Here is a 26224-nt window from a genome sequence, read left to right as displayed (position 1 = left end):
GTTTTTTAAACTCTTGATAAATTTTATGTACCGTTTCCATACATAAGTCATATTATATCTTAATGCAATTCATTGCGAAGGTGTGTGTACGTACACGGGGGCGTGTGTACAAAACGAGGTATGGGATAAAAATACCTTGATTCGCTTAAATAAGACACTTTATAATTAAGTTATTTCAAACAACAACTGAGAATTCTAAAAAAAAACCACTCGTATCAATGCATGTTCTTGCGTTAGTGTGTAATGTTGTGTGTGTGTGTGTGTGTGTGTGTGTGTTAGTCGCCTCTTACATCATGCCGGGGGATACAGCAGACCTGCTAGTATTCCATCCTCAAGTCTACATGCAATTGGGAGCCATATAAAGTACGTCCTTAATTCTAAATTTTCCCTTCAAATACGTTGTCGGAAGTTAATCACATCGCATGAATATTTTTTCTTTCTTCATACGTTACACCTACATCGATATCTCATAAACCTGGAATAAGTTACTTACTGATTTGTCAGCTTGAAATTAATTAACGGAAATAATCAAATTTAATAATTTTCTATAATTGTTGAATTTAAAATTACAATTTTCTTTTTGCTTTTAAAACAACATGTTCAAACACCAAAAGGCTAAAAGGTTTTAGTGATTCGGTGCGAGTTGATTTTAATAATCCTGATAAATCACTTCCTGCATTTGTGCGTCAAGCTGACTATACTTTTAGTGGACGGACTCGAAATGACAAATCTCAGATGATATATGTAAATGATAATGACTTATTATTATAGACCAAAATTTCCATTAAATTTCCATCAATTCTGCTACATTTAGTAGTATCTATACAAATCTCCCACTTGGGCCCACTCGACCGGGGAAAGTGCCGGCGGTGCTTTCACTGTAATTTCATTAAATACTATAGAAACGTGAAGCCTGCAGGTAATGCCGAAGTTTCGTTTTAATGGAGCGCTTTTCTGCGACGCGTGTGGATTTATCGATCAATAATGCAATATAATTTGTTGATAATGTGTCCCCGATCTGTAAAATCGATTATACAATTGCGAATTAGGATAAATAAACGGGTTATTTACTGGAACACCTTTGTCGCACGAGTTTAAATGAAACCCAATATTTACGGAATCCCCGGGCAGGATAGAGCTTTAGACCGGAACGATACACATGGTTTCCAGACCGAAACACTAAACTATATCTGGTCTAGCGTTAGATCTGTTGTCAGAAAGGAATAAAAACGGGTTCCGAACACACAAGCTAGACCGGGAAACTAAGCGACTTCTGGGTTATAGTGTCATATTGGATTGCCTGAATAACAGTTTCCAGAAAAACTTGTCAGAAAGGAAGCTTTATCACTGACCGGAGTAAATTATTCGGTAAAAGAGAAGGCGTGCTGATTCCCGCTGCATGTTAGCATAAGGAGCGACTAATGTGGGACCCCCTTTAGGTTTTGAGTGTTCCCCCCTCAATATACTGCCGCGAATTTCAAAATACGGTAAGGTTATCCCCATTCTAATTCATATAAGCCAAAACAAAACCACCAAAATAAACGGCGATTTTAAGACATTTTTGAGTGTTTTCTTCAAATTCTGGGTTATTTTGCCGTGGATTGGTGACGTCTGGAATATTTAAAGTGAGTCGGAATTATCTGACATTTCGGGGTCAAGCTATTGTTCGTGACGTCATGTTTAATCAATTTCATGACGTGTCAGTGTCATTCGGGGTCATTGACGTCATTAACAACCGCCATCCGGGCTTCATATGCAAATGAGAAATTTGCGGACAGTATTCCGTCTTTGCGTATTGCAGAGTTATCTTCTCTTGAGAGCAGGTATTGATGTTACATCACTTGTTTGTANATTGTTACGTCATTGGTTTGTGTGAGAAAAAATTACGTCGTTTTCTTAAAAATGGATGACGTTACTCTTTTTTCTCACACAAACCAATGACGTAACAATCAATACCTGCTTTCAAGAGAAGATAACTCTGCAATACGCAAAGACGGAATATCGTGGTTATACACTCGCAAATTATTTTGATTGTTTCGTTGGTGCCTTCGATACTGCGAAGACATTAAAACTCTTACAAGTTTAACGAATCAAATTATTAAACAATTGAATTCGACGAGAAGATGAATAAAACTAGTCAAATTGAGCTGAAAACATTACATTGTCTGTATGTATGTAATAATAAAAACAAAATTTTGTGGGGCCAAGATACGGAAAACTTGCCTCCCGGATAGTAGATCAAGATTTCATTTTTCTCAATAACAATATAAAAATATCTCTCAGTGAAACCTGACCTTACCGTCACATTTTTATACGTTTATTTCAGAAAAAATGTCGTTAAAATCAGGTTCCCGACGCACTCTCTTATCCGACCGAAAATGCTATCCCCCTTGTAAGAAGATACGAATTATCTTGGCAAATGAAACCTTGCTTAACCGACAAAAGAGGAACTGACGGAGTATTTTGGTCAGATAAGGCAGTATTGCTTGGTCGGATAAGGCAGTGTTGCTTGGTCGGATAAGGCAGTTTATCAGTAATAATCCTGTCTATAAAATGAAGGTTATTGTTTTTGTTTTTGCTCTTGTGTTTTGGAGGGCGGGGCCTAAAACTTTGTCAGATTTGACAGAATGTCCTTAAAGTCAGGTGTCGGTAAAGACAGGATTTCAATTCGTTGCCAAACCCCTTTATAACGCCGAAATTCCGCCTTTCAGATATTGACATTATGACGAAGATTTATTATCAATTATTACTGAAAAAAAGAGAAATAATTAAAACGAAATGGTATTTTTTTCGCAATAAACATCGAATTTATGATAAGCTAACTAGGACCATAGTTTAGAAACCGTTAATATAGCGATAAATCATGGACATTCCATTGATCTGAAAGTCGGATCGCTAAAGAGACGTCCGATTAACAATGGATAATAACTCACCTGTTATTAAGCGTGCAGCCTGGACCATTCACATCGTATTGATGGGGAATATAAATGAACATGTTACCATTCTTCACATATAGCGAAAACGCGGCACATTTTCTCGCGACTTTTACGTAGCGCTATTTCTGAAGTAGCAGAAGATCTAAAGCAAATCTACAAAGCTTCAGAAAACACAGCTGACCAGTTAATTGCATTTAGCGCTTAAATTTGAATGCTTTTGTAATTCATTACAATGTGACATGAATAAAATGAATTTTCTATAATCAGAAAAGCTTTAAGGCAAGGCCTTCAAGTGGGTTTCACTTCAACTCACGGTATGCTATTCCCTGTCATATATCGAGGTTATGTAATCAGAATACTTTCTAAACAAACATTTCAAATATATCCAAGTTTATATTTTGTTTTATGCAAATTGAACTGGGTTTGATTTGGTTTGGTTGGTTTGTTATTTTTTTTTTTTTTTTTTTTTTTAACACTTCATTTTTTTTTTTTTTTTTTTATAACCCTTCAATTTTTTTTTTATTTTTTTTAATTTGATTTTTATTTTCTTTTAAATGTGCAATATACATCTTCATCAAATTAGCAATTATCATAATCATCATTCATCACGCATCATCCATCATAAACAATAGCCTCATTACCAACACATCTCACAGACATGCACCATCCTCATCATCATCATCATTATCATCATCATCATCAACATCTCATCATCATCATCATCTCATCATCATCATTATCATCCTCCTCCTCCTCATCATCATCTCATCATCATCATCTCATCATCACCATCCATATACCATCATCATCATCATCTCATCATCATCATTATCATCCTCATCATCATCATCTTATCATCATCATCTCATCATCTCATCATCATCATCTCATCATCATCATCATCATCATCATCATCATCATCTTATCATCATCATCTCATCATCATCGTTATCATCATCATCATCATCATCATCTTATCATCATCATCTTATCATCATCATCTCATCATCATCTCATCATCATCATCATCTCATCATCATCTCATCATCATCATCATCATCTTATCATCATCATCTCATCATCATCTCATCATCATCATCATCATCATCTTATCATCATCATCTCATCATCATCTCATCATCATCATCATCATCATCTCATCATCATCTCATCATCATCATCATCATCTTATCATCATCATCTCATCATCATCTCATCATCATCATCATCATCATCTTATCATCATCATCTCATCATCATCTCATCATCATAATCATCATCATCTCATCATCATCTCATCATCATCATCATCATCTTATCATCATCATCTTATCATCATCATCTCATCATCATCTTATCATCATCATCATCATCATCATCATCATCATCATCATCATCTCATCATCATCATCATCATCATCATCTTATCATCATCATCTCATCATCATCATCATCATCATCATCTTATCATCATCATCTTATCATCATCATCTCATCATCTCATCATCACCATCCATATACCATCATCATCATCATCTCATCATCATCATCTCATCATCATCGTTATCATCATCATCTCATCATCATCATCATCAAAGCAATATCATTGTATCGCTATAATCATACAGAGAAAAAATACAAATCAACACTGGTCATTACCATAAATACTTGCATCATGTACATGTGATCATCATCCTCACTGTTATTATCAAGAAAACAAGATCACCTTCCACATGTCACATGACTCTCACATCCTGACATCATACACATAAAGTTGAGGAAGCATATGCAGTAACAAAAACAAAATAAACAATAAATTATCTATTGTATACCTGCAGTGAGGTTGGTTTGTTATTACTTCACGTCCGATATAAACAAATATCGTCATTTAAGGATGACTAGAGTACCTGGAGAAAAAACATCGACCTGCGGGTGGTAACTGCCGACTGCCCCACGTGGGCCTGGAACCCGCGACCAAGTGTTGGAGGGCTAAAAATCTTAGACGGTCACACGCTTTAACCACTAGGCCATCTCACTTTTAAAATTCGTAAAAGAAGAAAAAAACAGAGGGACTTATTTCTAGGCATCATAGAACATTAATTCCACGGTATGTTTGTTGGTGTAAATACGTTTTCAAATAAATTGAACCTGTGTTATCATAAAACCTCTATAGATAAACCCACAACTTAGCTACACGGCGTGTGTTTTGGTGCACATAGACGGAACAGGTGTAACCAGAAAACCTTTACAAGCATATACTCCAACTCGATCCTATTCCGTCTTTGCGTATTGCAGAGTTATCTTCTCTTGTAAGCAGGTATTGATTGTTATGTCATTGGTTTGTGAGAGTAACGTCATCAATTTTTGAGAAAACGACGCAATTTTCTCACACAAACCAATGACGTAACAATCAATACCTGCTCACAAGAGAAGATAACTCTGCAATACGCAAAGACGGAATACTATAAAACAACTACCTCAGTGTTGATCGGTTTACACAGGTTTCGGTATCATGAGGTTGAGTTTGTTTCAATCTATCAGAGTTTGGATTATCATTTGGGTTCGTAGTTCGGGAGGAAACCGGAGTGCCCGGGGAAAACCCTCGGGAAGGAGACCCCATACCTTTTTCACGTTCGATCGGGGAATCGAACCCCGGTCGACTTGGTGAAAGGCAAGTGCGCAATCCACTGCACCACCCGATCTTTTCTTTATATTCTGTGTCCTATGAACACATAGTATTTTTATTTTATTCAATACAGGGAGTATTCCGGGAAAAATTAGAAAGATGTGTTTGAGGAACTTTGCAGCCATATGCACTATGTCTACACAAGTTTGCATTTCTTTCTCAAGTTCCTACAAAATGGAACTATTTCTCACCTTGTTATTACACTCCAAACTTCCCTGCTACACCGCCTCCAGCACACACACACACATGCATTACATTACTTAGATTGCTATCGAACTCCGTGACAACGAGCACGCTGAACATATTGAACATCTAACTATTGTTTACTATTTAATATGGTTTCCGGTCTACCCATAATGCTCCGCACGATGAAGCATTATGGGTAGGTCGAAAATCAGGTGAACCCATTGTACCCATAACTAGTGGACACTTTCGGAACCCCTTCAACGACTATGGTAGACTTGCCTGAATAAACAACGCCGAAATATAGCAAGTGTATATACAGTTAACCTTTCACCCCTAGATAACTTAAGTAGACTTTACCATACATTCATCTGGATGAGTCAATTACGGTTTACAGTGGTAAAAGGTCAACAAAAAGGTTGAATATCTACATGTATTTCCTAAGCCGAAGAAAATTGATACTAAATAGTACTAAATCCCTTTTATATCTTCACGATTTCTAATGGCGACTAACTGTAGTTGACATTTGTTATCTTAGTTCAATAATCAATACGGAGAGCAACGGCTCTCGTGACAATCTTTTATCTTTGCCGACTCCAGGTTATGAACAATTCTAGGTAACTAAGAAGATATCGGACTCCAGAGAACAGAAATACGTAACGTTTTCACCTGTACAATTAATGACGTCTTTAGGGACGTTTCCTAACGATTGAATAGCAGATGTTAAATTACTTTTTCGCTCGAAATGAGGATTGATACAAAGGAGCCTAGACGTTGATTTTTAATTGTGCATATGGCGAGCTAGAGTTTTATATCAAATTTTCTGGACGACATTTTAGAATCTCATTTGAAATGAAAACAGATGAATACATATTTATTAGCTTTTTTAATCATTGTTATACAATAAAATATCTATGTATATTCAGCGACGTTGTCAGCTTGGACGAGATTTATGACGTCATAGGTTTTTTTATGACGTAATAATTAGAAAGGGAATATTTATCCATGTTATACTGAGATAATTATATCCCTTTAGAGTGGACTATTTGAGGCTCTTCTACGGGACTTTTCAGTGGAAAAGATTTTCAGCCTGAGGCTTCAGTCAATTAAGCCGTAAAACAATAGCAATGACGTGTATTTTTTTTAAATCGATTCCGAAATCGATATTATCAAATTATCGTTTTCCGTTATAAGCAGGGTTAAATAGTGCAAAAGGCCTGTATCTATTTGAAACTCGTGCTAATTTTTTAATAAGTTTGGTAGGAAATAACCCCGACATATTAAGGATGCTTGGTACCTTGAAGTGATAGCAATGTTCCAGAAGAGCTCTACTATACGAAAACCCGTACTATATCATGTACTGATGTTATAATCAATTGATTAAATAGACGGATCGTAAGAATCAATACCGTAATAGCATGCATGTTTATCTAATTAAGTATATAATGTAAGCCATGATACAAATAAGGAAGGGGGATAACTTTAAAATCACATGTACATTTTACGTAAATGTTGTGCGGGGTAGCGTACCATCTTAAGTTAATTTCAGATGGGAAATGTCATAAAAAGACATCTTCTTTCTCGAATATATTTACGACCTTTTTTGTTTTCTGTACATAATCAAGCAAACTTTCTTCTCAGTAGATAATCCAGCCACATTCGTCTCCAGTAGATAATCCAGCCACATTCGTGTCCAGTAGATAATCCAGCCACCTTCATTTCCAGTAGATAACCCAGCCACATTCGTCTCCAGTAGATAATCCAGCCACATTTGTCTCCAGTAGATAATCCAGCCACCTTCATTTCCAATAGATAATCAAGCCATCTTCATTCTCAGTAAAAAAATCAGCCATCTTCATTCCCAGTAGATAATTCAGCCACCTACATTCCCAGTAGATAATCCAGCCACCTACATTCCCAGTAGATAATCTAGTCACCTACATTCCCAGTAGATAATCCAGCCACCTACATTCCAAGTAGATAATCTTGACACCTACATTCCCAGTAGATAGTCCAGACACCTACATTCCCAGTAGATAATCCAGCCACCTACATTCTCAGTAGATAATCCAGCCATCCTCATTCCAGTAGATAATCCAGGCACCTACATTCCCAGTGGATAATCCAGGCACCTACATTCCCAGTAGATAATCAAGTCACCTTCATTCCAGTAGATAATCCAGGCACCTACATTCCCAGTAGATAATCCAGCCATCTTCATTCCAGTACATAATCCAGGCACCTACATTCCCAGTGGATAATCCAGGCACCTACATTCCCAGTAGATAATCTAGTCACCTACATTCCCAGTAGATAATCTAGTCACCTTCATTCCAGTAGATAATCCAGCTACCTACATTCCCAGTAGATAATCCAGCCACCTACATTTCCAGTAGATAATCCAGTCACCTACATTCCCAGTAGATAATCCAGTCACCTACATTCCCAGTAGATAATCCAGCCATCTTCATTCCAGTACATAATCCAGGCACCTACATTCCCAGTGGATAATCCAGGCACCTGCATTCCCAGTAGATAATCTAGTCACCTTCATTCCAGTAGATATTCCAGCCACCTACATTCCCAGTAGATACTCCAGTCACCTACATTCTCAGTAGATAATCCAGCCACCTACATTCTCAGTAGATAATCCAGTCACCTACATTCTCAGTAGATACTCCAGCCATCTACATTCCCAGTAGATAATCTAGCCACCTACATTCCCAGTAGATAATCCAGCCACCTTCATTCCCAGTAGATAATCCAGCCACCTACATTCTCAGTAGATAATCCAGTCACCTACATTCTCAGTAGATAATCCAGTCCCCTACATTCTCAGTAGATACTCCAGCCATCTACATTCCCAGTAGATACTCCAGCCATCTACATTCCCAGTAGATAATCTAGCCACCTACATTCTCAGTAGATAATCTAGCCACCTACATTCCCAGTAGATAATCTAGGCACCTACATTCCCAGTAGATAATCTAGCCACCTTCATTCCCAGTAGATAATCCAGTCATCTTCATTCCCAGTACATAATCTAGCCACCTACATTCCCAGTAGATAATCCAGTCACCTAGATTCCCAGATAATCTAGTCACCTACATTCCCAGTAGATAATCCAGTCACCTACATTCTCAGTAGATAATCCAGCCATCTTCATTCCAGTAGATAATCCAGGCACCTACATTCCCAGTGGATAATCCAGGCACCTACATTCCCAGTAGATAATCAAGTCACCTTCATTCCAGTAGATAATCCAGGCACCTACATTCCCAGTAGATAATCTAGCCACCTTCATTCCCAGTAGATAATCCAGCCACCTACATTCTCAGTAGATAATCAAGCAACCTACATTCCCTGTAGATAATCCAGCCACCTACATTCCCAGAAGATAATCTAGTCACCTACATTCCCAGTAGATACTCCAGCCATCTACATTCCCAGTAGATAATCTAGCCACCTACATTCTCAGTAGATAATCTAGCCACCTACATTCCCAGTAGATACTCTAGTCACCTACATTCCCAGTAGATAATCTAGTCACCTACATTCTCAGTAGATAATCCAGCCACCTACATTCCCAGGAGATAATCTAGCCACCTACATTCTCAGTAGATAATCCAGCCACCTACATTCCCTGTAGATAATCCAGCCACCTACATTCCCAGAAGATAATCTAGCCACCTACATTCCCAGTAGATACTCTAGTCACCTACATTCCCAGTAGATAATCCAGTCACCTAGATTCCCAGATAATCTAGTCACCTACATTCCCAGTAGATAATCCAGTCACCTACATTCTCAGTAGATAATCCAGCCACCTTCATTCCCAGTAGATAATCCAGCCACCTACATTCCCTGTAGATAATCCAGCCACCTACATTCCCAGAAGATAATCTAGTCACCTACATTCCCAGTAGATACTCCAGCCATCTACATTCCCAGTAGATACTCCAGTCACCTACATTCCCATTAGATACTCCAATCACCTACATTCCCAGTAGATACTCCAGTCACCTACATTCCCAGTAGATAATCTAGCCACCTACATCCCCAGTAGATAATCCAGCCACCTACATTCCCAGGAGATAATCTAGCCACCTACATTCTCAGTAGATAATCTAGCCACCTACATTCCCAGTAGATACTCCAGCCACCTACATTCCCAGTAGATAATCCAGTCACCTACATTCTCAGTAGATACTCCAGCCATCTACATTCCCAGTAGATAATCTAGCCCCCTACATTCCCAGTAGATAATCCAGCCATCTACATTCCCAGTAGATAATCCAGCCACCTACATTCTCAGTAGATAATCAAGCAACCTACATTCCCTGTAGATAATCCAGCCACCTACATTCCCAGAAGATAATCTAGCCACCTACATTCCCAGTAGATACTCTAGTCACCTACATTCCCAGTAGATAATCCAGCCACCTGCATGCCCAGTAGATAATCTAGTCACCTACATTCCCAGTAGATAATCTAGCCATCTACATTCCCAGTAGATAATCTAGCCACCTACATCCCCAGTAGATAATCCAGCCACCTACATTCCCAGGAGATAATCTAGCCACCTACATTCTCAGTAGATAATCTAGCCACCTACATTCCCAGTAGATACTCTAGTCACCTACATTCCCAGTAGATAATCTAGTCACCTACATTCTCAGTAGATAATCCAGTCACCTACATTCTCAGTAGATAATCCAGTCCCCTACATTCTCAGTAGATACTCCAGCCATCTACATTCCCAGTAGATACTCCAGCCATCTACATTCCCAGTAGATACTCCAGCCATCTACATTCCCAGTAGATACTCCAGCCATCTACATTCCCAGTAGATACTCCAGTCACCTACATTCTCAGTAGATAATCCAGTCCCCTACATTCTCAGTAGATACTCCAGCCATCTACATTCCCAGTAGATACTCCAGCCATCTACATTCCCAGTAGATACTCCAGCCATCTACATTCCCAGTAGATACTCCAGCCATCTACATTCCCAGTAGATAATCTAGCCCCCTACATTCCCAGTAGATAATCCAGCCACCTACATTCCCTGTAGATAATCCAGCCACCTACATTCCCAGAAGATAATCTAGCCACCTACATTCCCAGTAGATAATCCAGCCACCTTCAGGACGTAGCAGTTCTCTTAAGAATTATGGTTTCGCGAACATTGACCTTATAAATGTACTTTTAATGGAGTAATTTTCTGGTATGCTACACATCTTTACGAACTCCGCTTATATAGCGGTGCCTGCAGATACTAAGCTGCGAGTCTTTTCCGTTAATTTGTTCAATTACGAACGAAATTTCAAAAACTTCCTTCTAATAAAAGTGTGTTGCGAATTACAGGTACGACAGGGTATTAAGCTTAGTTAGATTGAGTACGTGTGCGAAAATAAAAAGTTTATTGAAATATATTATTTGAAAATGATCGTCTTGAATTTCAAAACATGTAAATTTTATTTCAGTTTTTACAATTATGAAAATACCACAGATTCAAAAACGTCCACTTTACCAATATAGCTTAGTATAACAGCCAAAAAAATCACCTTTAAATGAAAACACCTCATAAAATAGCAATTTAAGCAGACATTTTCCTACATTAAAACCATTTTGTAAATGGATTTCGTCATTAAGGTTATAATACGCGATACAAACTTCACTGTCATAGAAGAGCCCAATATGTGTTTTTAAGTAGGAGAAAATATATAATTATATTATGTAGTATATTCCTTAGGAATCGTCACTGTACAGGTAAATACACAACACAGGTGTGTCTTTCGTGGCTGATAGATAAGTAGAACATAATTATCAGGTAAGTATACATTCAGGCGCGTTTTAATTTCAATACCTTTGCGATCTGTAAGCCAACTAAACGCGTCAGGCGAACACTTCAGTGGTATCGGCACATGCTATCTGTCCTGTGTAGCTATTACCTGTAGCTGAACAAGCGGACCAAAGATGACTGCGTCACACCTGGGATATTGATTCAACGTAACTGACCACCAGATTGGCAGGCGAACTGGTGGGGACCGGAAGCCGTTATACCTCTTGAAATATTTTATAACTGACTATCATAATGGGTTATTCCGAAATGTGTATAGTTCGGAAGACATTTAAACAGAATATACCTGTACTATCACCTATAGTGTGTTAAATCCTATACTAGCTAGAACGAGCTTTTGAGTTAGAATCTGTCGAAAATGGTATCTTCATGTTGTCTGCATTGTGTCTGTAACACACAATTTTCATTCACATGCGTCTTTTATTTCTAAATCATTAAGAAATGTTCGTTAATAGACTTGTGGGATTTTAAAAAGAAACTGTGATTTTTGTGTTTTTAATTCTGGAATTTCGGAATCAATTAAATAAATGAAATGAGAAAGGAAATGAACTCCCTCATTTCATAGTGGCATTTCGTGTGAATTATCGAACGAATTCAACGGGATACGGATTAATTGGAAAATTATGGAAATTTTAAATCAACATTGAAATGGAATTAAGTATACCTTCGGTGCTGGATTTATTTAAGAGATTTAACACACATGGATTCCTGACGTGAAAATTGGAATTTTACCTGTTGCGTGATTATACAGGTAAGTTGACCTACCTTTGATTTTCAGGTGTAAATCGGAGGTTCGTTTTAAGATAAACATTACAGTTATAAGTAGGCCTCTATTTGATGTGACCTACTCTAACTTACACGATATCTTTACAGATTTAATGTTTGTTATCGCTATTTCGTTTCTTCACGTTTCGCGTTATTATATTAACGACCCAGTGACCACAATTTAAAAGTCAAAACTAGTGTTATTTTATAAACACGACACCGCTACCTGGAAAGTCTGTTGTGTTTAGAATACAGTATGTGTTAATGGACACTTAGGTTATGTATAAAGAGAAACACACACACACACACACATAAATAACCGGCGTTTTTAGGAGGTCGTGTAAAAATCCATTCACCCATTCACACTAAAAGATAGGACTTGTTCTTGTTAATGGAGAAACACTCCCTGAGATGTGTAATATTTGATATTCATGATATTGTCAAGATTTCTACGGCATTAAGTACTTTGTATCTTCCATTATTTATTTGGAACTGCGCCACGTCTAATATTTAATTGTAATGGGGTTCAAAATGACAATACAGAGATTACAAGTACGGGGTTGGGGTATGGGTGTGTGTGTGTGTGGTGTGTGTGTGGTGTGTGTTATGGGTAGCCTCTGAGAACCCCCTCCTCCCACTGTCCTATAGCCTACTTATTTTCTTAAGATTTGAAAAATCTCTTTTCGCTCAGACTCACAATAGTTTGAAACAAGAGACAACATATGCACAACAAGCATTTTATATGGCGAAGTACATATCAACAGTACGTTAAACTTCGAAATTAAAGTTGTTGTTTTTATTTTATTTTCTTATTTGGGTTATGTCATTTCGTCTTCCTATGTTCACCCTACCTCTCGTCTCTACCCATAATGCAACTGTCGCCACTTCAACTTCCTCACCTACTCATGGTCGCCTTCAATGTCCTTTTTGCATCTCTTATCCATCGGGACCCGATAATTTGTTACAATTGGTAGGTTTGGACTTATCCTGATATGTAAAGATAAAAGGTTTAGATCAACTCTCGGGACCTCGATCGCTTGCCCCCTACATTATGGTACATCTGTATATACGGGTGTACTAGCTATTTTTAAACACATAAGTTAGGCAAAAAATCTTCATTTACATTGCAATCGCCCCCTTTTCGGTCCTGAATATTTCAAGCAAAACCTCGAAGTATCTCCGCCCCCTTCATCCCCTCCCCTACCTGCCCTCAACCCCCAACTCCCCAACCCCCAACCCCCACCCCATAAAAACTTTTACCCTTTTCATTACCCATTACATTCCGTTAAAACCTCAACATGTTCGACCCCTTCAGCATCCCTTCCTGATTCATCCCCTTTTCTATCATAAAATCCAGTGATTTGTCAATAATTGTGAAATATTCAGTTCAGATATCAAACTAACGCTTTACCGTTGAAATTCCATCCACTGTTTTCAGTTAATTTTTCATGCGAATCGAGAAACTCCAGCCTGCTCAGATTGCAAACGTGAAGAAATTAAAGTCATTTGAAACAAAAATCGATAAATTTTACATCGATAACAATATTTATTTTACGAAATCATCAGTCATCAACGCCTAAATCTCTCGAGTGTAAATTTCAAATGAATAATAAATATATAAATTACGCTTTTAAATTAGTATTTGGAAAACATCCTGTTCAGTAGTTCGAATGTCTTGATTCCGATATAAAAAACCCGATTGTAGGTGTTTTTATCCTATTATAATAATTATCCAAATAAGGAATTAAAATTTAAATATTACACATAAATATCTATAAATACCCGACGTTTTTAAGAGGCCGTGTAAAAACCAATCAACCCATTCACACTAAAAGATAGGACTTGTCCTTGTTAATGGCCAAATACTCCCCGAGACGTGTAGTGTAATTAATGATATTGTCAAGATGTCTAAGGCTTTAGGTATTTTTTATCTACCTTTTTGTATAATTGTTATGGGGTTCATAATCACAATACAAAACGTAAAAGTATGGGTTGGGGGTTAGTGGCAGTGAGTCGGTGTTCTTGATTGGCATCTGAAGCCCCCACCCCTCTCCTCCTTTTTCTAGCCTACTTCTTTTCTTAAGATTTGAATAATATCATTTCGCTTAGACTCACTAAAATTTAAATCAAGAGACAACATACGTACAACAAGAGGCGATATTAAAGTGTTTTTTTTCTCTTTTTATTTTCTTATTTCGGTTATGTCATCTCGTCTTCCTATATTCACCTAACCTCTGGTATCTACCCATAATGCATCTGTCGCCACTTCCACTTCCTCACCTACTAATATAGATCAACTCTTGGGACCCCCCTTCCCCCCTGCGTCCCCCCTACATTATGGTACATTTGTATATACGGGTGTACTAGCAATTTCTAAACACATAAGTTAAGTAACAAAATCATCATTTACATTGCAATCGCCCCCTTNCCCCCCCCCAACCCTAACCCCCTAAAACGTTTACCCTTTTCATTACCCATTACTTTCCCTTAAAACCTCAACATGTTCGACCCCTTCAGCATCCCTTCCTGGTTCTTCCCCTTTTCTATCATAAAATCTAGTGATTTGTCAATAATCGTGAAATATTCAGTTCATATATCAAACTAACGCTATACCGTTGAAATGTCATGGGAATCAGGAAAAACTTCGACCTTGTTTTTAAACTCAGTTAGATTTCAAACAAAAATCGATAAATTTGACCTCGATAACAATATCGATTTCACGAAATCAGTCATCGACTCCTAAATCACTCGAGTGGTTCGAATGGTCTTGTTTCCGTTAAAGCTATTATAGTTTTTTTTTCTATTATGCTAATTATCCCATTTAGAAAAAACCTTAAAATAGAACAACAAATTAACCAAATTGAAAAAAGTGATAAAAACCCTTCTCCATAACCTGGTCCTAATTTAAATGTAAATTCGATAAAAAAGGGAATTTTCAATAGTGACAAACAACCACGCTTTACATTTTGATGCTGTTATTCAAAACCCTTCGAACCATCATGTTATGCATGGAGTGTCCATGTCATATTGAATTTATTGCGACATGGACACTCATGTAAGATTCTATTTATCACATTATATTTATGATTTGAAACAAATTCAAACACAAATATGTGTTATCAGCTGACTCTATAAAGGTCAAAACCAAAGTACGGTGATCACAGTATTGTCGTTCCGCGTATTGCAAAGTAGTTCTAGATTAGGTTTGTTTAATATTAAACAGTTTTAAATGCAATGTAAATACAAATATCAAAACAAACAGTTCAAATTCATTCAAAATAACAGTAAATGTATCATTTGATATAGTAAAATTAAGATAAAAGTAGTACTTGCAGTGGCGTAAGAATATGTTCCCACGGTTTTGACCAATCGCAGCACTGTTAGATTTTATTACACGTGATGCAAAACTTTCTACAGAAGATATGAGATTACTAGCGGAATTTTACCATTTTGTTTTTGCGATGTAGCAAACCGATATCTAGGACAGAATTGACAAAACCGGTCCGTATGTTCCTGTCACAGACACAGGGACCTGATAATTTGATCCAAATACAACTGTAAAAATTCTCCAGTCCCTGTAGTCACAGGCGCATGGGATCAGACAATATCCTGAATATGAAGCAGGAATAATATCATAGAAATATAAAATTATTTTCATGTGATAATGATTTTTTTTTTAAAATTCCAGTGAAAATCATATCAAATATTAGCTCGATATGTTCAATATGTAAAATATTAATAGTTGTTAATTTTCCGGGGATTTTTTTTTTTAATGTCACGTGTCTTGGTCACGATCGAAATATTGAAAGTGTGTATAAACACACTTATCACTAACGCATTATGTTGAGTTGCATTTTCTGCCTGGAATATCGATAACCACTAATTTGGACAAGATTTATTAGGGCCCATTATATAGAATTATAAGAAATATTAATAATTGTATGCCATTGCCGTCCTACCACATTCAGATGACATTCATCTAGGCCATGAATGCCAGGAACCGCTTGTTGACAATCATCATGGGAGTACATCTTTCTGAAATAGTTTGGTGAGATAAGCATGCAGAATCTCTTTGTGCTAAGGACGTGACGGTGTTTTTGATTATTTTTTCTTTTTATATATATCCATATACCGAACATCAGTGAGGACTTCATGATATATAGTCAGATTTGACAGGGTATCCGTAAAATACGGAGATAAATCAGCTTCTTTAAAAATAAACCATGATACATAACGAATTTAGAGAATGTCCGTAAGTCAAGGGGCCGTTTTCACGGAGACGTTATCATGCTCAAACCCAGATTCTGTGCTCAAGCCCAATATCTTGTTCCAGTGATAAATGTAAAATAAACATTTTGTCAACGATTTGGAAGAATTATGGAGTTTAAATGCCGAAGTATATTTTCAATGTTAACAGTTGACTCTTTGATCGTGTCACATTATTTAAGCGAGTAACAGAGTTGGTTTGAGCACAGAATCCATGCTTGAGCATAAGAACGGTTTCATTAAAACAAAGTCTCACTTCAATGCATGGCATTTCATACGTTTGTACGAAACTATGACATGTTTATAACGATGGTTACAAAAATATAATATGAACACGAAAATCAGTTTGAAGAATTGTATTGATCACATGATTGTTACTACACAAATTCGCAAAAGCAAAACTGACCAGTACAAAATGAACAGAATTATGCATGTTGGTAATTTTACAGAACCTGTGGGTCAGTTTGACCGAGTGTATAGCTGACCACGACAACACAATCAGACCATGCCATTAGCGATCATTGCAGATTCAATCCATTTTGATATGCCAAAATACTAAGCATGGCATAAACGTACGAGGGACCGATGGCTTTCAATATGTGCCAGAGGTAGAACCTTTCGACATTATGGCCGCCATCAGCCTGGAACCACTAGTGGTTTGAGCTGGCCTTTACGTTGTTGAGTATTTGACAAATTTTCTCAAAACATTACTAAACAGTTGAGATCGACAACGTTCTAACTTGCCAATATAATAAATACCGGGAACATCTACATAAGGCGGACCGATTTCGAACTGACCAATATGCTAATAAGTCAACTTTCCAGCTCCACAACTACTCAAATCACCTAATGGCCAATAGCAATTGACCAATCAAACAAACACCATCGAAACTTGTAAATTGGACCACTGCTGGCCAAAACTAGCTAAGTTATAAAGGGCCAATTCATCAGGTATCGGTTCCGTTACACCACTAGTGGTCAAGATCCATAGAGTTACAATTCAATATAACAAATAAAAGGTACAATATAACATTAGCCGAACACCATTCCAATCGGATCGGTTCGTGATCCAAAACAACAACAACAATAAACTCGAGTCTCAGACGTCAATCTCAAACTTCTATTCCATCACCGACCGCAATCTACATTCTTCTCTTTGAACGGCGAAACGAATCTGCAATGAAATAAATAAATATTAAAATGTCACGTAAACGTAATTCACAATCTGTCCGTTCTCCACTGCAGAAAATGTTGTAATGCATTGTAGTTTTGTCATTACGGAAAATTAATTAAGAATATATTATGAAATTGATTATTTAAAATCAATACAATCTATCCCATATTTTTTAATTTTGGGGAGGAAACTTCTTGGCGAGGACAAGTTAAACTCGCTAGTCAGGGGAAGTAGCTAGTAAGGGGTATATAGCACCAACTTAGCGAGGGACGTGGTACCTAGAGAGGATATAGTACCAACTTAGGGTGGGACATGGTACCTAGAGAGGGATATAGCACCAACGTAGCGAGGATCATGGTACCTAGAGAGGGATATAGTACCAACTAAGGGAGGGATATGGTATCTAGAGAGGGATACAGTACCAACTAAGCGAGGGACATGGTACCGAGAGAGGGATATAGTACCAACTTAGGGTGGGACATGGTATCTAGAGAGGGATATAGTACCAACCAAGGGAGGGTCATGGTACCTAGAGAGGGATATAGTACCAATTTAGCGAGGGACATGGTACCTAGAGAGAGATACAGTACCAACCAAGGGAGGGACATGGTACCTAGAGAGGGATATAGTACCAATTTAGCGAGGGACATGGTACCTAGAGAGGGACATAGTACCAACTTAGCGAGGATCATGGTACCGAGAGAGGGATATAGTACCAACTTAGGGAGGGGCATGGTACCTAGAGAGGGATATAGTACCAACTTAGGGTGGGACATGGTACCTAGAGAGGGACATAGTATAAATTTAGCGAGGGACATGGTGCCTAGAGAGGGATATAGTCCCAACCAAGGGAGGGGCATGGTACCTAGAGAGGGACATAGTACCTAGAGAGGGACATAGTATCAAATTAGCGAGGGACATGGTACCTAAAGTGGGATATAGCACCAACCAATGGAGAGGTATGGTATCTAAAGGGGGATATAGTACCAACGTAGGGAGGGTCATGGTACCTAGAGAGGGACATAGTGCCAACTTAGCGAGGATCATGGTATCTATAGAGGGATATAGTACCAACCAAGGGAGGGACATGGTATCTAGAGAAGGATATAGTACCAACCAAGGGAGGGACATGGTACCTAAAGTGGGATATAGCACCAACCAATGGAGAGGTATGGTATCTAAAGAGGGATATAGTACCAACGTAGGGAGGGTCATGGTATCTCGAGAGGGATATACTACCATCGTAGCGAGAGATATGGTACATTTACCTAGAGAGGGACATAGTACCAACTTAGCGAGGATCATGGTATCTAGAGAGGGACATAGTACCAACTTAGCGAGGATCATGGTATCTATAGAGGGATAGAGTACCAACCAAGGGAGGGTCATGGTATCTAGAGAGGGATATAGTACCAACGTATGGAGGGACATGGTACATAGAGAGATATATAGTACCAACGTAGGGAGGGACATGGTATCTAGAGAGGGATATTGTACCAACTTAGGGAGGGACATGGTATCTCGAGAGGGATATACTACCATCGTAGCGAGAGATACGGTACATTTACCTAGAGAGGGATATAGTACATGTACCTACCTAGCAAGGGACAAATGACCTAGTCAGTTGTAGTGTTCCTAGCGAGTGACAGAGAACTTAGGGAGGGACATTGTACCTAGAGAGGGATGTAGAACCAACATATCAAGGGACAGATTACATAGGGAGGGCTATAGTACCAATTTAACAAGGGACCTAGAGAGAGATATAACACCAATAAAGCGAGGGGCATAGTACCTAGAGAGGGATGTAGTACCAACGTAGCGAGGGATATGGTACCTAGAGAGGGATATAGTACCTACATTCTACCTAGCAGTGGACAAAGGACCTAGTCAGTGACAGTTTTCTTAGCGAGGAACAGAGAACTTAGGGAGGGACATTGTACCAGGAGAGGAAGAGTATCTACCTAGCAAGGGACATAGGACATAGTAAGTGACAGTATTCCTAGCGAGGGACAGGGTACTTAGTAGGGACATAGTACCAACCTATCAAGGGACAGAGTACACAGGGAGGGATATAGTACCAAGAGAGGAATAGTACCTACCTAGCAAGGGACATAGGAAATAGTGAGTGACAGTGTTCCTAGCGAGGGACAGGGTTCTTAACAGGGACATAGTACCAACCAATCTCATTAAAATCAGATGTTAATAAAAAAAGTTCATGCGGTACGTGATAATGAACAGCTGTATTTATTCAGATAGAGTACCAACATATCAAGGGACAGAGTACAAAGGGAGGGATATACAATGTTGTACCAATTTAGCAAGTGACCTAGAGAGGGATATAACACCAATCAAGCGAGGGACATAGTACCAGTTGAGGGACAGAGTACATACCTAGCGAGGGACAGGGTACCAGTAGTTGATATGACGCTGGATGCACAGTGGGAACAACACCATATGCTCCTCCTCAAAATGCTGGACGAGTTTCCTCTCCAAGTACAGGTCATTCCATGGCAGCTCTTTGGTCAGTACCACGGCCAACTCTAGTCCATAGTAAAACAACATAATGGCGTTTGACCTTTTTGCGAAATTCGCCTTGTCTTTCTTACGAGTACCGGAGGGCTTCAGCAAGGATATCCTTTTAACCTGACACGGGGCAGTACCGCAGTGACGGCAGAGGGAAGGACCTGCACAAACAAATATTTAATATGTCAAGACAAATTTTCGAAATCCAAGGTTTAAGTTTTCGACACACAAAACATTACTTTCTATACATCCTGAAATTTTATCAGAACGGAATCGGGGACTAACAGTTACCTATCTGACTGGTTCCAGACACACAAATCTGACAAATTACAAGGCTTATAGAAAGTGATTCCTGTATTTTAAACATGACCAAAGAGCTACTCTGAACTTAAAGTATATCGAGATCACATTTAAACGCTACGTTATCAAACAATTCACTTTAATATTTAATCAAAACATTGCTCTGAGAACACAGGTATGCAAGAATCTGAAATGGTGTCCAAGCTAGCAAACATGAATCATCCGCAAGGTGGCGCGTTAAGGTAGTTTTACAACTCTAGGTTCATAAAATTCATTAATTAGTTCATTAATTTTCGAAAACGTCTCAATTACAAGGTAAAAAACCCACTAGTACTGAATGTGAGAAAACTAATACATTCATTAGACTGCTGCTTTATTCAATATTTTAACCTTCGCTGGTTACTTACGAGCTCTCCATTCTTGTAACATTGACACGGCGGCTGACCATTTCTGTTTGACGATTTTTCCGACCGACGGCGCATAGCCCAACAGCAGGGTAAGAAGCACACACAGCAAATTATAGAATACCTCATTTCCAATTCGCTAAAATAAATCAAATCATAATTATTTTCAGGGAATTGTACTATAATACAAACATTCAATGTTCAAGGCCCGCGAATTCCTAAGATACGGACAATGTAGAAGAAAGCCGTTTTTGTCAAAACTGGACACTAACAAAGCATAGCTGGTGACTAACAATATTGCGAAATACACACAAGAAAATCATACGAAACGAAATGCACACGCGAAAAGCATACCAGGTATTTAATAAATTGATGAAAAGCAGAATTAGATTAACATCATCACAAGCATAAGCTTACTTAACTATTAGTAAAATAAAAAAGGTTCACGTTTTCATGACAGTCATTATCATTAAAAAATACGTAATAGTCCTTACCCATGTCAGCTCGGTAACCGTTGGACAGACTTTCTCAATTTCACTTGCGGTGAAATAATAAAACAATCTTTTGGCATATCCTGGCTTGGGCTCCACACTACAGAGTTAAAATTATAAAGTAAAGAGTAAATATTTCTAAGCATGCAATGAAAACACAATCGTAAAGTTGAAAAGGTTATTAACGTTCATTTGAGCTCCGCGAGATCTTTGCGCAGTGTCAAGTCAAAGAATAACATATAAGATCCAATCTTACCATTTCTGGTCCAAACTTACCACGTAAGGTCCCGATATACAGCAGGCCCTTGGTGCGCGGCGCACATCATTACCATAAATATCAAGAGTAACCTGAAATTCATTGTGGTAATCGAAGATTTAAACAAAAGAAGTAAAAATCAGGGGAGAGACTAATCATCTCCGCGTTCGCCGATTGCTAAGCAGCTTAGCAACAAGTATATGACGTCACAAGAGGGTATCTCTATTTTACCGATCATGACGTCATGCTATTGTCTTTTACTTATAAGTACAAGCGGTTACACGCTGGTGACAATGTGTATGGAACCAAAATGTCTTCTGTTATGAATCGAACCCTGGACTAGCGGCAGTGAGCGCTTCCAGTAGGAGTCGAATGCGGGACTAATAGCCACAGGATATGTTTACCTTAGAATTCCACTAAAATTCGAACATAGCACAAGCGACACTTGGGCCCGTATTCATGAAACCGTTCTCATGCTCAAGCATGTACCATGTATTCAAACTAGTTTTCCCGTAACTCACTTAAGTCATGTCAAACGATCAAAATATCAAATTAAAATTGGGAAACAGTATAACGGCCTTCACTTTGTTTTCCAAATAAGTGACAAAAACAAAGATTTCTTTTGTTAATCTTTAACCGGAACAAGAAATTAGGCTTCAGCACAAAATCCATGCTTGAGCATGAGAACAGTTTCATAAATACGGCCCCACGGTAAGTGGTTCCGTCAGAAATTTAAGAAACAAAGAAAATAGAGTATATTTACTTCTGCAATGTAGCCGGGATCAAATATTGTTCTATAAGGCCTCATATCACAATTACACTTCCGGGCCGTTGTACACGAATGTAGTGCATAAGGACATTCCAGGTGGGTTACTAATTAATTTTTCCTGTCTGATCTATGACAGATATGTAAATTTTTTGAACAATTGTTCAACAATATCTATTCTAGTTATTACATTTTATTTGACACAGTTTCCAAGTTTGCATTGGCAGCAGGACACAATGAGGGATGAGGCTTGAGTAGTGATATTTTGTGATTTTTGGTATTTTCCCCTATACATGCAGGGTAGTGACATTCAAATGAAATTATCTTTCTTAAATGCCGGTTATGAGGTACTTTCCAGCTCACTGTATGTTCAGTTTGAATAGACCTACAATGTGACATAGGAACCAGACCCTGCGCAAAGTTTTAAAATAATTTAATTTAATTTTTCCTTTGGTAGTAACATATAGTAGAATTAATTATGGTCTGAGGTCATTAGGAGTTGAAATCTGGAAATGCGACACAGGTCTTGCGCAGTGGGTCGAACCCATACGCCACAAATATATATGCAGTTATCCCCCTTTGACATGGTGGCCGGAAACGAAAAGAACTCCGGCGTGAACCTCCTCACGATGTCCCGTAAGGGTGGGGATGTTCAAAAAGTAACCATCCATACATTTGAATTTGACCCCTGTTGACGGCTGATTTCATTTTGCTTAGCACTAATTAAAAAATAAATTTGAACTCACATTCTAATATGGCGTCTTAATTTCCGTCCACTCGTTCGCCTGTCCTTTTTACGGCAGACCCGATAAAACGTTTTAAGATTCCCACCGCGTTTTGGATTCTCCAATCGTTACTTGACTCATATAATGTACAGATCAGTCTTGAATGCATGTTTGTTTTGCAAACAGACAACATTATTAAAGCTTCTACAGATTTTGAAGTTTTCTTGAAACACAAGGCAAAGCAATCGGGAACCGTCGGCACTTTTTGTAAACGCCCATTTTCTCGTTTACGGAAAGTGCCGACGGTTCCCAATTGAAGCGAAAGCTATTTGAGCAGGAACCCAGTGTTTGGTAACATTACACGTTACGTATCTATGAATAATGAACTACTTCACCTTTCTTAGACATTAAAGTTTGACACATCTTCCAACATTTATGATTTCACCTCGCAAACAATTGATTTACATGTGGTTTATTGATTCGCATAAAAAGTCTATGGAAAACGAAAACATTGATGTTTAATGGAATGCTTAGAAACCCGTACATAGTTTTAGAAGATTCGAAATGACAAGATGACTTGATAGTCTCTGTCTCTCTCTGTCTCTGTCTCTCCCTCTCTGTCTCTCTCTGTCTCTCTCTGTTTCTGTCTCTCTGTTTCTGTCTCTCTGTCTCTGCCTCTCTGTCTCTGTCTCTCTGTCTCTGTCTCTGCCTCTCTGTCTCTGTCTCTGTCTCTCTGTCTCTGTCTCTGTCTCTTCCTCTCTGTCTCTCTGTCTCTGTCTCTCTGTCTCCCTGTCTGTCTCTCTCTCTCTTTGTCTCTGTATCTCTGTCTCTGTGTCTCTCTCTCCCTGTCTCTGTTCCTGTCTCTCTGTCTCTGTCTGTCTCTGTTTTTCTGTCTCTCTGTCTCTCTGTCTCTCTGTCTCTGTCTCTCTGTCTCTGTCTCTTCCTCTCTGTCTCTCTCTCTGTCTCTTTGTCTCTGTATCTCTGTCTCTCTCTGTCTCTGTCTCTCTCTCTCTGTCTCAATCTGTCACTCTCTATTTCTGTCTCTCTGTTTCTGTCTCTCTGTCTCTGTCTCTGTCTCTCTATCTCTGTCTCTGTCTCTCTATCTCTGTCTCTGTCTCTCTATCTCTGTCTCTGTCTCTCTGTCTCTGTCTCTCTATCTCTGTCTCTGTCTCTGTCTCTTCCTCTCTATCTCTCTGTCTCTGTCTCTCTGTCTCTGTCTCTGTCTCTTTGTCTCTATCTCTCTGTCTCTCTGTCTCTCTCTCTGTCTCTTTGTCTCTGTATCTCTGTCTCTGTCTGTCTCTGTGTCTCTCTCTCCCTGTCTCTGTGTCTCTCTCTCCCTGTCTCTGTTTCTGTCTATCTGTCTCTGTCTGTCTCTCTCTCTCTGTCTCTGTCTCTGTCTCTGTCTCTCTGTCTCTGTCTCTGTCTCTGTCTCTGTCTCTCTGTCTCTCTGTCTCTGTCTCTCTGTCTCTGTCTCTTTGTCTCTCTGTCTCAGTCTCTCTGTCTCTGTCTCTTCCTCTCTGTCTCTTCCTCTCTGTCTCTCTGTCTCTCTGTCTCTCTCTCTCAATAATTGTCTGTCTCTGTATGTCTCTGTGTCCCTGTGTCTCTCTCTCCCTGTCTCTGTTTCTGTCTCTCTGTCTCTGTCTGTCTCTGTTTCTCTGTCTCTCTGTCTCTCTGTCTCTCTCTCTATGTAATATACCATCTTGAAAATTGTGTATTAATATATTGTAGGGAAAGGGCTTAATATAAGTTGTTACACTTGTGCCCAGCTCCCATTATATACAAATTACAATAAAATATGTTTAAAACAATAAAACAGCGAGTGGCATTATATCGAATTTACAGGAGACGTGAAAAGAAAAGGGGGACATACGAGCTTCGACTTTGCTAAAAAAAAAATCAAGAAACATTTTTATTTACTGGCTTTTAGATTTTATTTTAATTTCTTGTACGGAGATACCTGTGTACGTCATTTTAACTGTTAAGTAAGATATTCAATCTGAATAACTGACGTTGGATTTGTATAGAAGCAACAAGATTCTACGAAAACTCTACTTAGTGATTAGTGGTTATGATCTGGAAAATAAAACTATATTGAATAAAAGCTTCTTACAATTATAATAACAATGTGACATGGTTACTCCACAAAAAGTAATACGCAAATTGTCTACTCCACACAGAATATCGGCACGCTTTGTTTAATAGAAACGGCATAGAAATCCGTTACTCACATTTTTCAAACTTTCGTTCAAACACACGCTTGTATAGCGAGCAGAAAGGTAATTGAAAATATTGATTATTAATACATGAATTATATATTTTGTGGATTGAAAAATACACAATGTTATTACGGAGTTAAGTCATTAAATAGCCACGCTCATTGTGATGAATTATGACCGAATTGCAGTGAAATCGTGCCGTATATTGTATGAAGAGGACCGCGATAATGAAAAACACCATTAATTAACAAACTAAAAAAAACACATCAGCCTACGACACATAGTTAATCTGCCAGGGGACACAACTCGTGTATCTTTCATTTAAGGATGCTCGTACCCACTGCCAAAAACTGTTTCTACGCATTGAAAACTTACTTCCGTCATTACTATAATTGTGATAAATCTTTTTCGAAAAGAAAAAAGACCTTTTGGAACTCGTATGGAAATAGGATTAAAATGAAGTGAACTAAAAGTAATCAACAACAGTGCTCTGAGTGTACTCAGTCAATGACATAAAAATCTTGATAATACATCTTCATTTTTTTTAGTAATAATTGAAGGTTTATGAATCGTCTCTAACGATTAACCTTCAGTGGTAAACTATGGGTATATTCTTGGTTTCGTCAACTTCTCTCCTTAACAGAAAAACAAGGAAGAAATCAAGGAGGGG

General features: G+C 38.3%; 2 protein-coding genes across 2 annotated transcripts in view; one reads left to right on the top strand and one right to left on the bottom strand.

Annotated features, from left to right (window-relative positions):
• The first annotated feature begins 11770 nt into the window (after positions 1 to 11770).
• LOC110464655 (transient receptor potential cation channel subfamily M member 2-like) overlaps positions 11771 to 26224 on the top strand; it is a 66287-nt gene continuing 51833 nt past the window's right edge. Inside the window, exon 1 of the mRNA XM_021519991.1 lies at positions 11771 to 12419. The gene's annotated coding sequence lies outside the window, so the exon portion shown is untranslated. The remainder of the gene's footprint in view (positions 12420 to 26224) is intronic.
• On the bottom strand, positions 17051 to 22021 carry LOC110464656. Its single transcript, XM_021519992.1, has 5 exons — positions 21868 to 22021; positions 21595 to 21691; positions 21104 to 21239; positions 20265 to 20557; positions 17051 to 17873 (listed from the first exon to the last, which is right to left on the bottom strand). The coding sequence occupies exons 1-4, from the start codon at positions 21948 to 21950 to the stop codon at positions 20265 to 20267; spliced, it is 609 nt and encodes a 202-aa protein (XP_021375667.1). The 5' UTR covers positions 21951 to 22021; the 3' UTR covers positions 17051 to 17873.

Source organism: Mizuhopecten yessoensis, unplaced genomic scaffold (genome assembly GCF_002113885.1).
Source record: "Mizuhopecten yessoensis strain PY_sf001 unplaced genomic scaffold, ASM211388v2 scaffold11017, whole genome shotgun sequence".
NCBI classification, from domain to species: domain Eukaryota; kingdom Metazoa; phylum Mollusca; class Bivalvia; order Pectinida; family Pectinidae; genus Mizuhopecten; species Mizuhopecten yessoensis.
Note: the sequence above shows the minus strand (reverse complement) of the source record. Positions and strands in the feature narration are given on the sequence as shown.

Excerpts from the sequence above, each read along its gene's own strand:
- LOC110464656 (XM_021519992.1), bottom strand. The coding sequence starts at position 21,950 with ATGAATTTCAGGTTACTCTTGATATTTATGGTAATGATGTGCGCCGCG. Across the intron at positions 21,692-21,867 it reads GTATATCGGGACCTTACGTG|TGTGGAGCCCAAGCCAGGAT; the intron begins GTAAGTTTGGAC and ends TTAACTCTGTAG. Across the intron at positions 20,558-21,103 it reads GTTACAAGAATGGAGAGCTC|GTCCTTCCCTCTGCCGTCAC; the intron begins GTAAGTAACCAG and ends TTGTTTGTGCAG.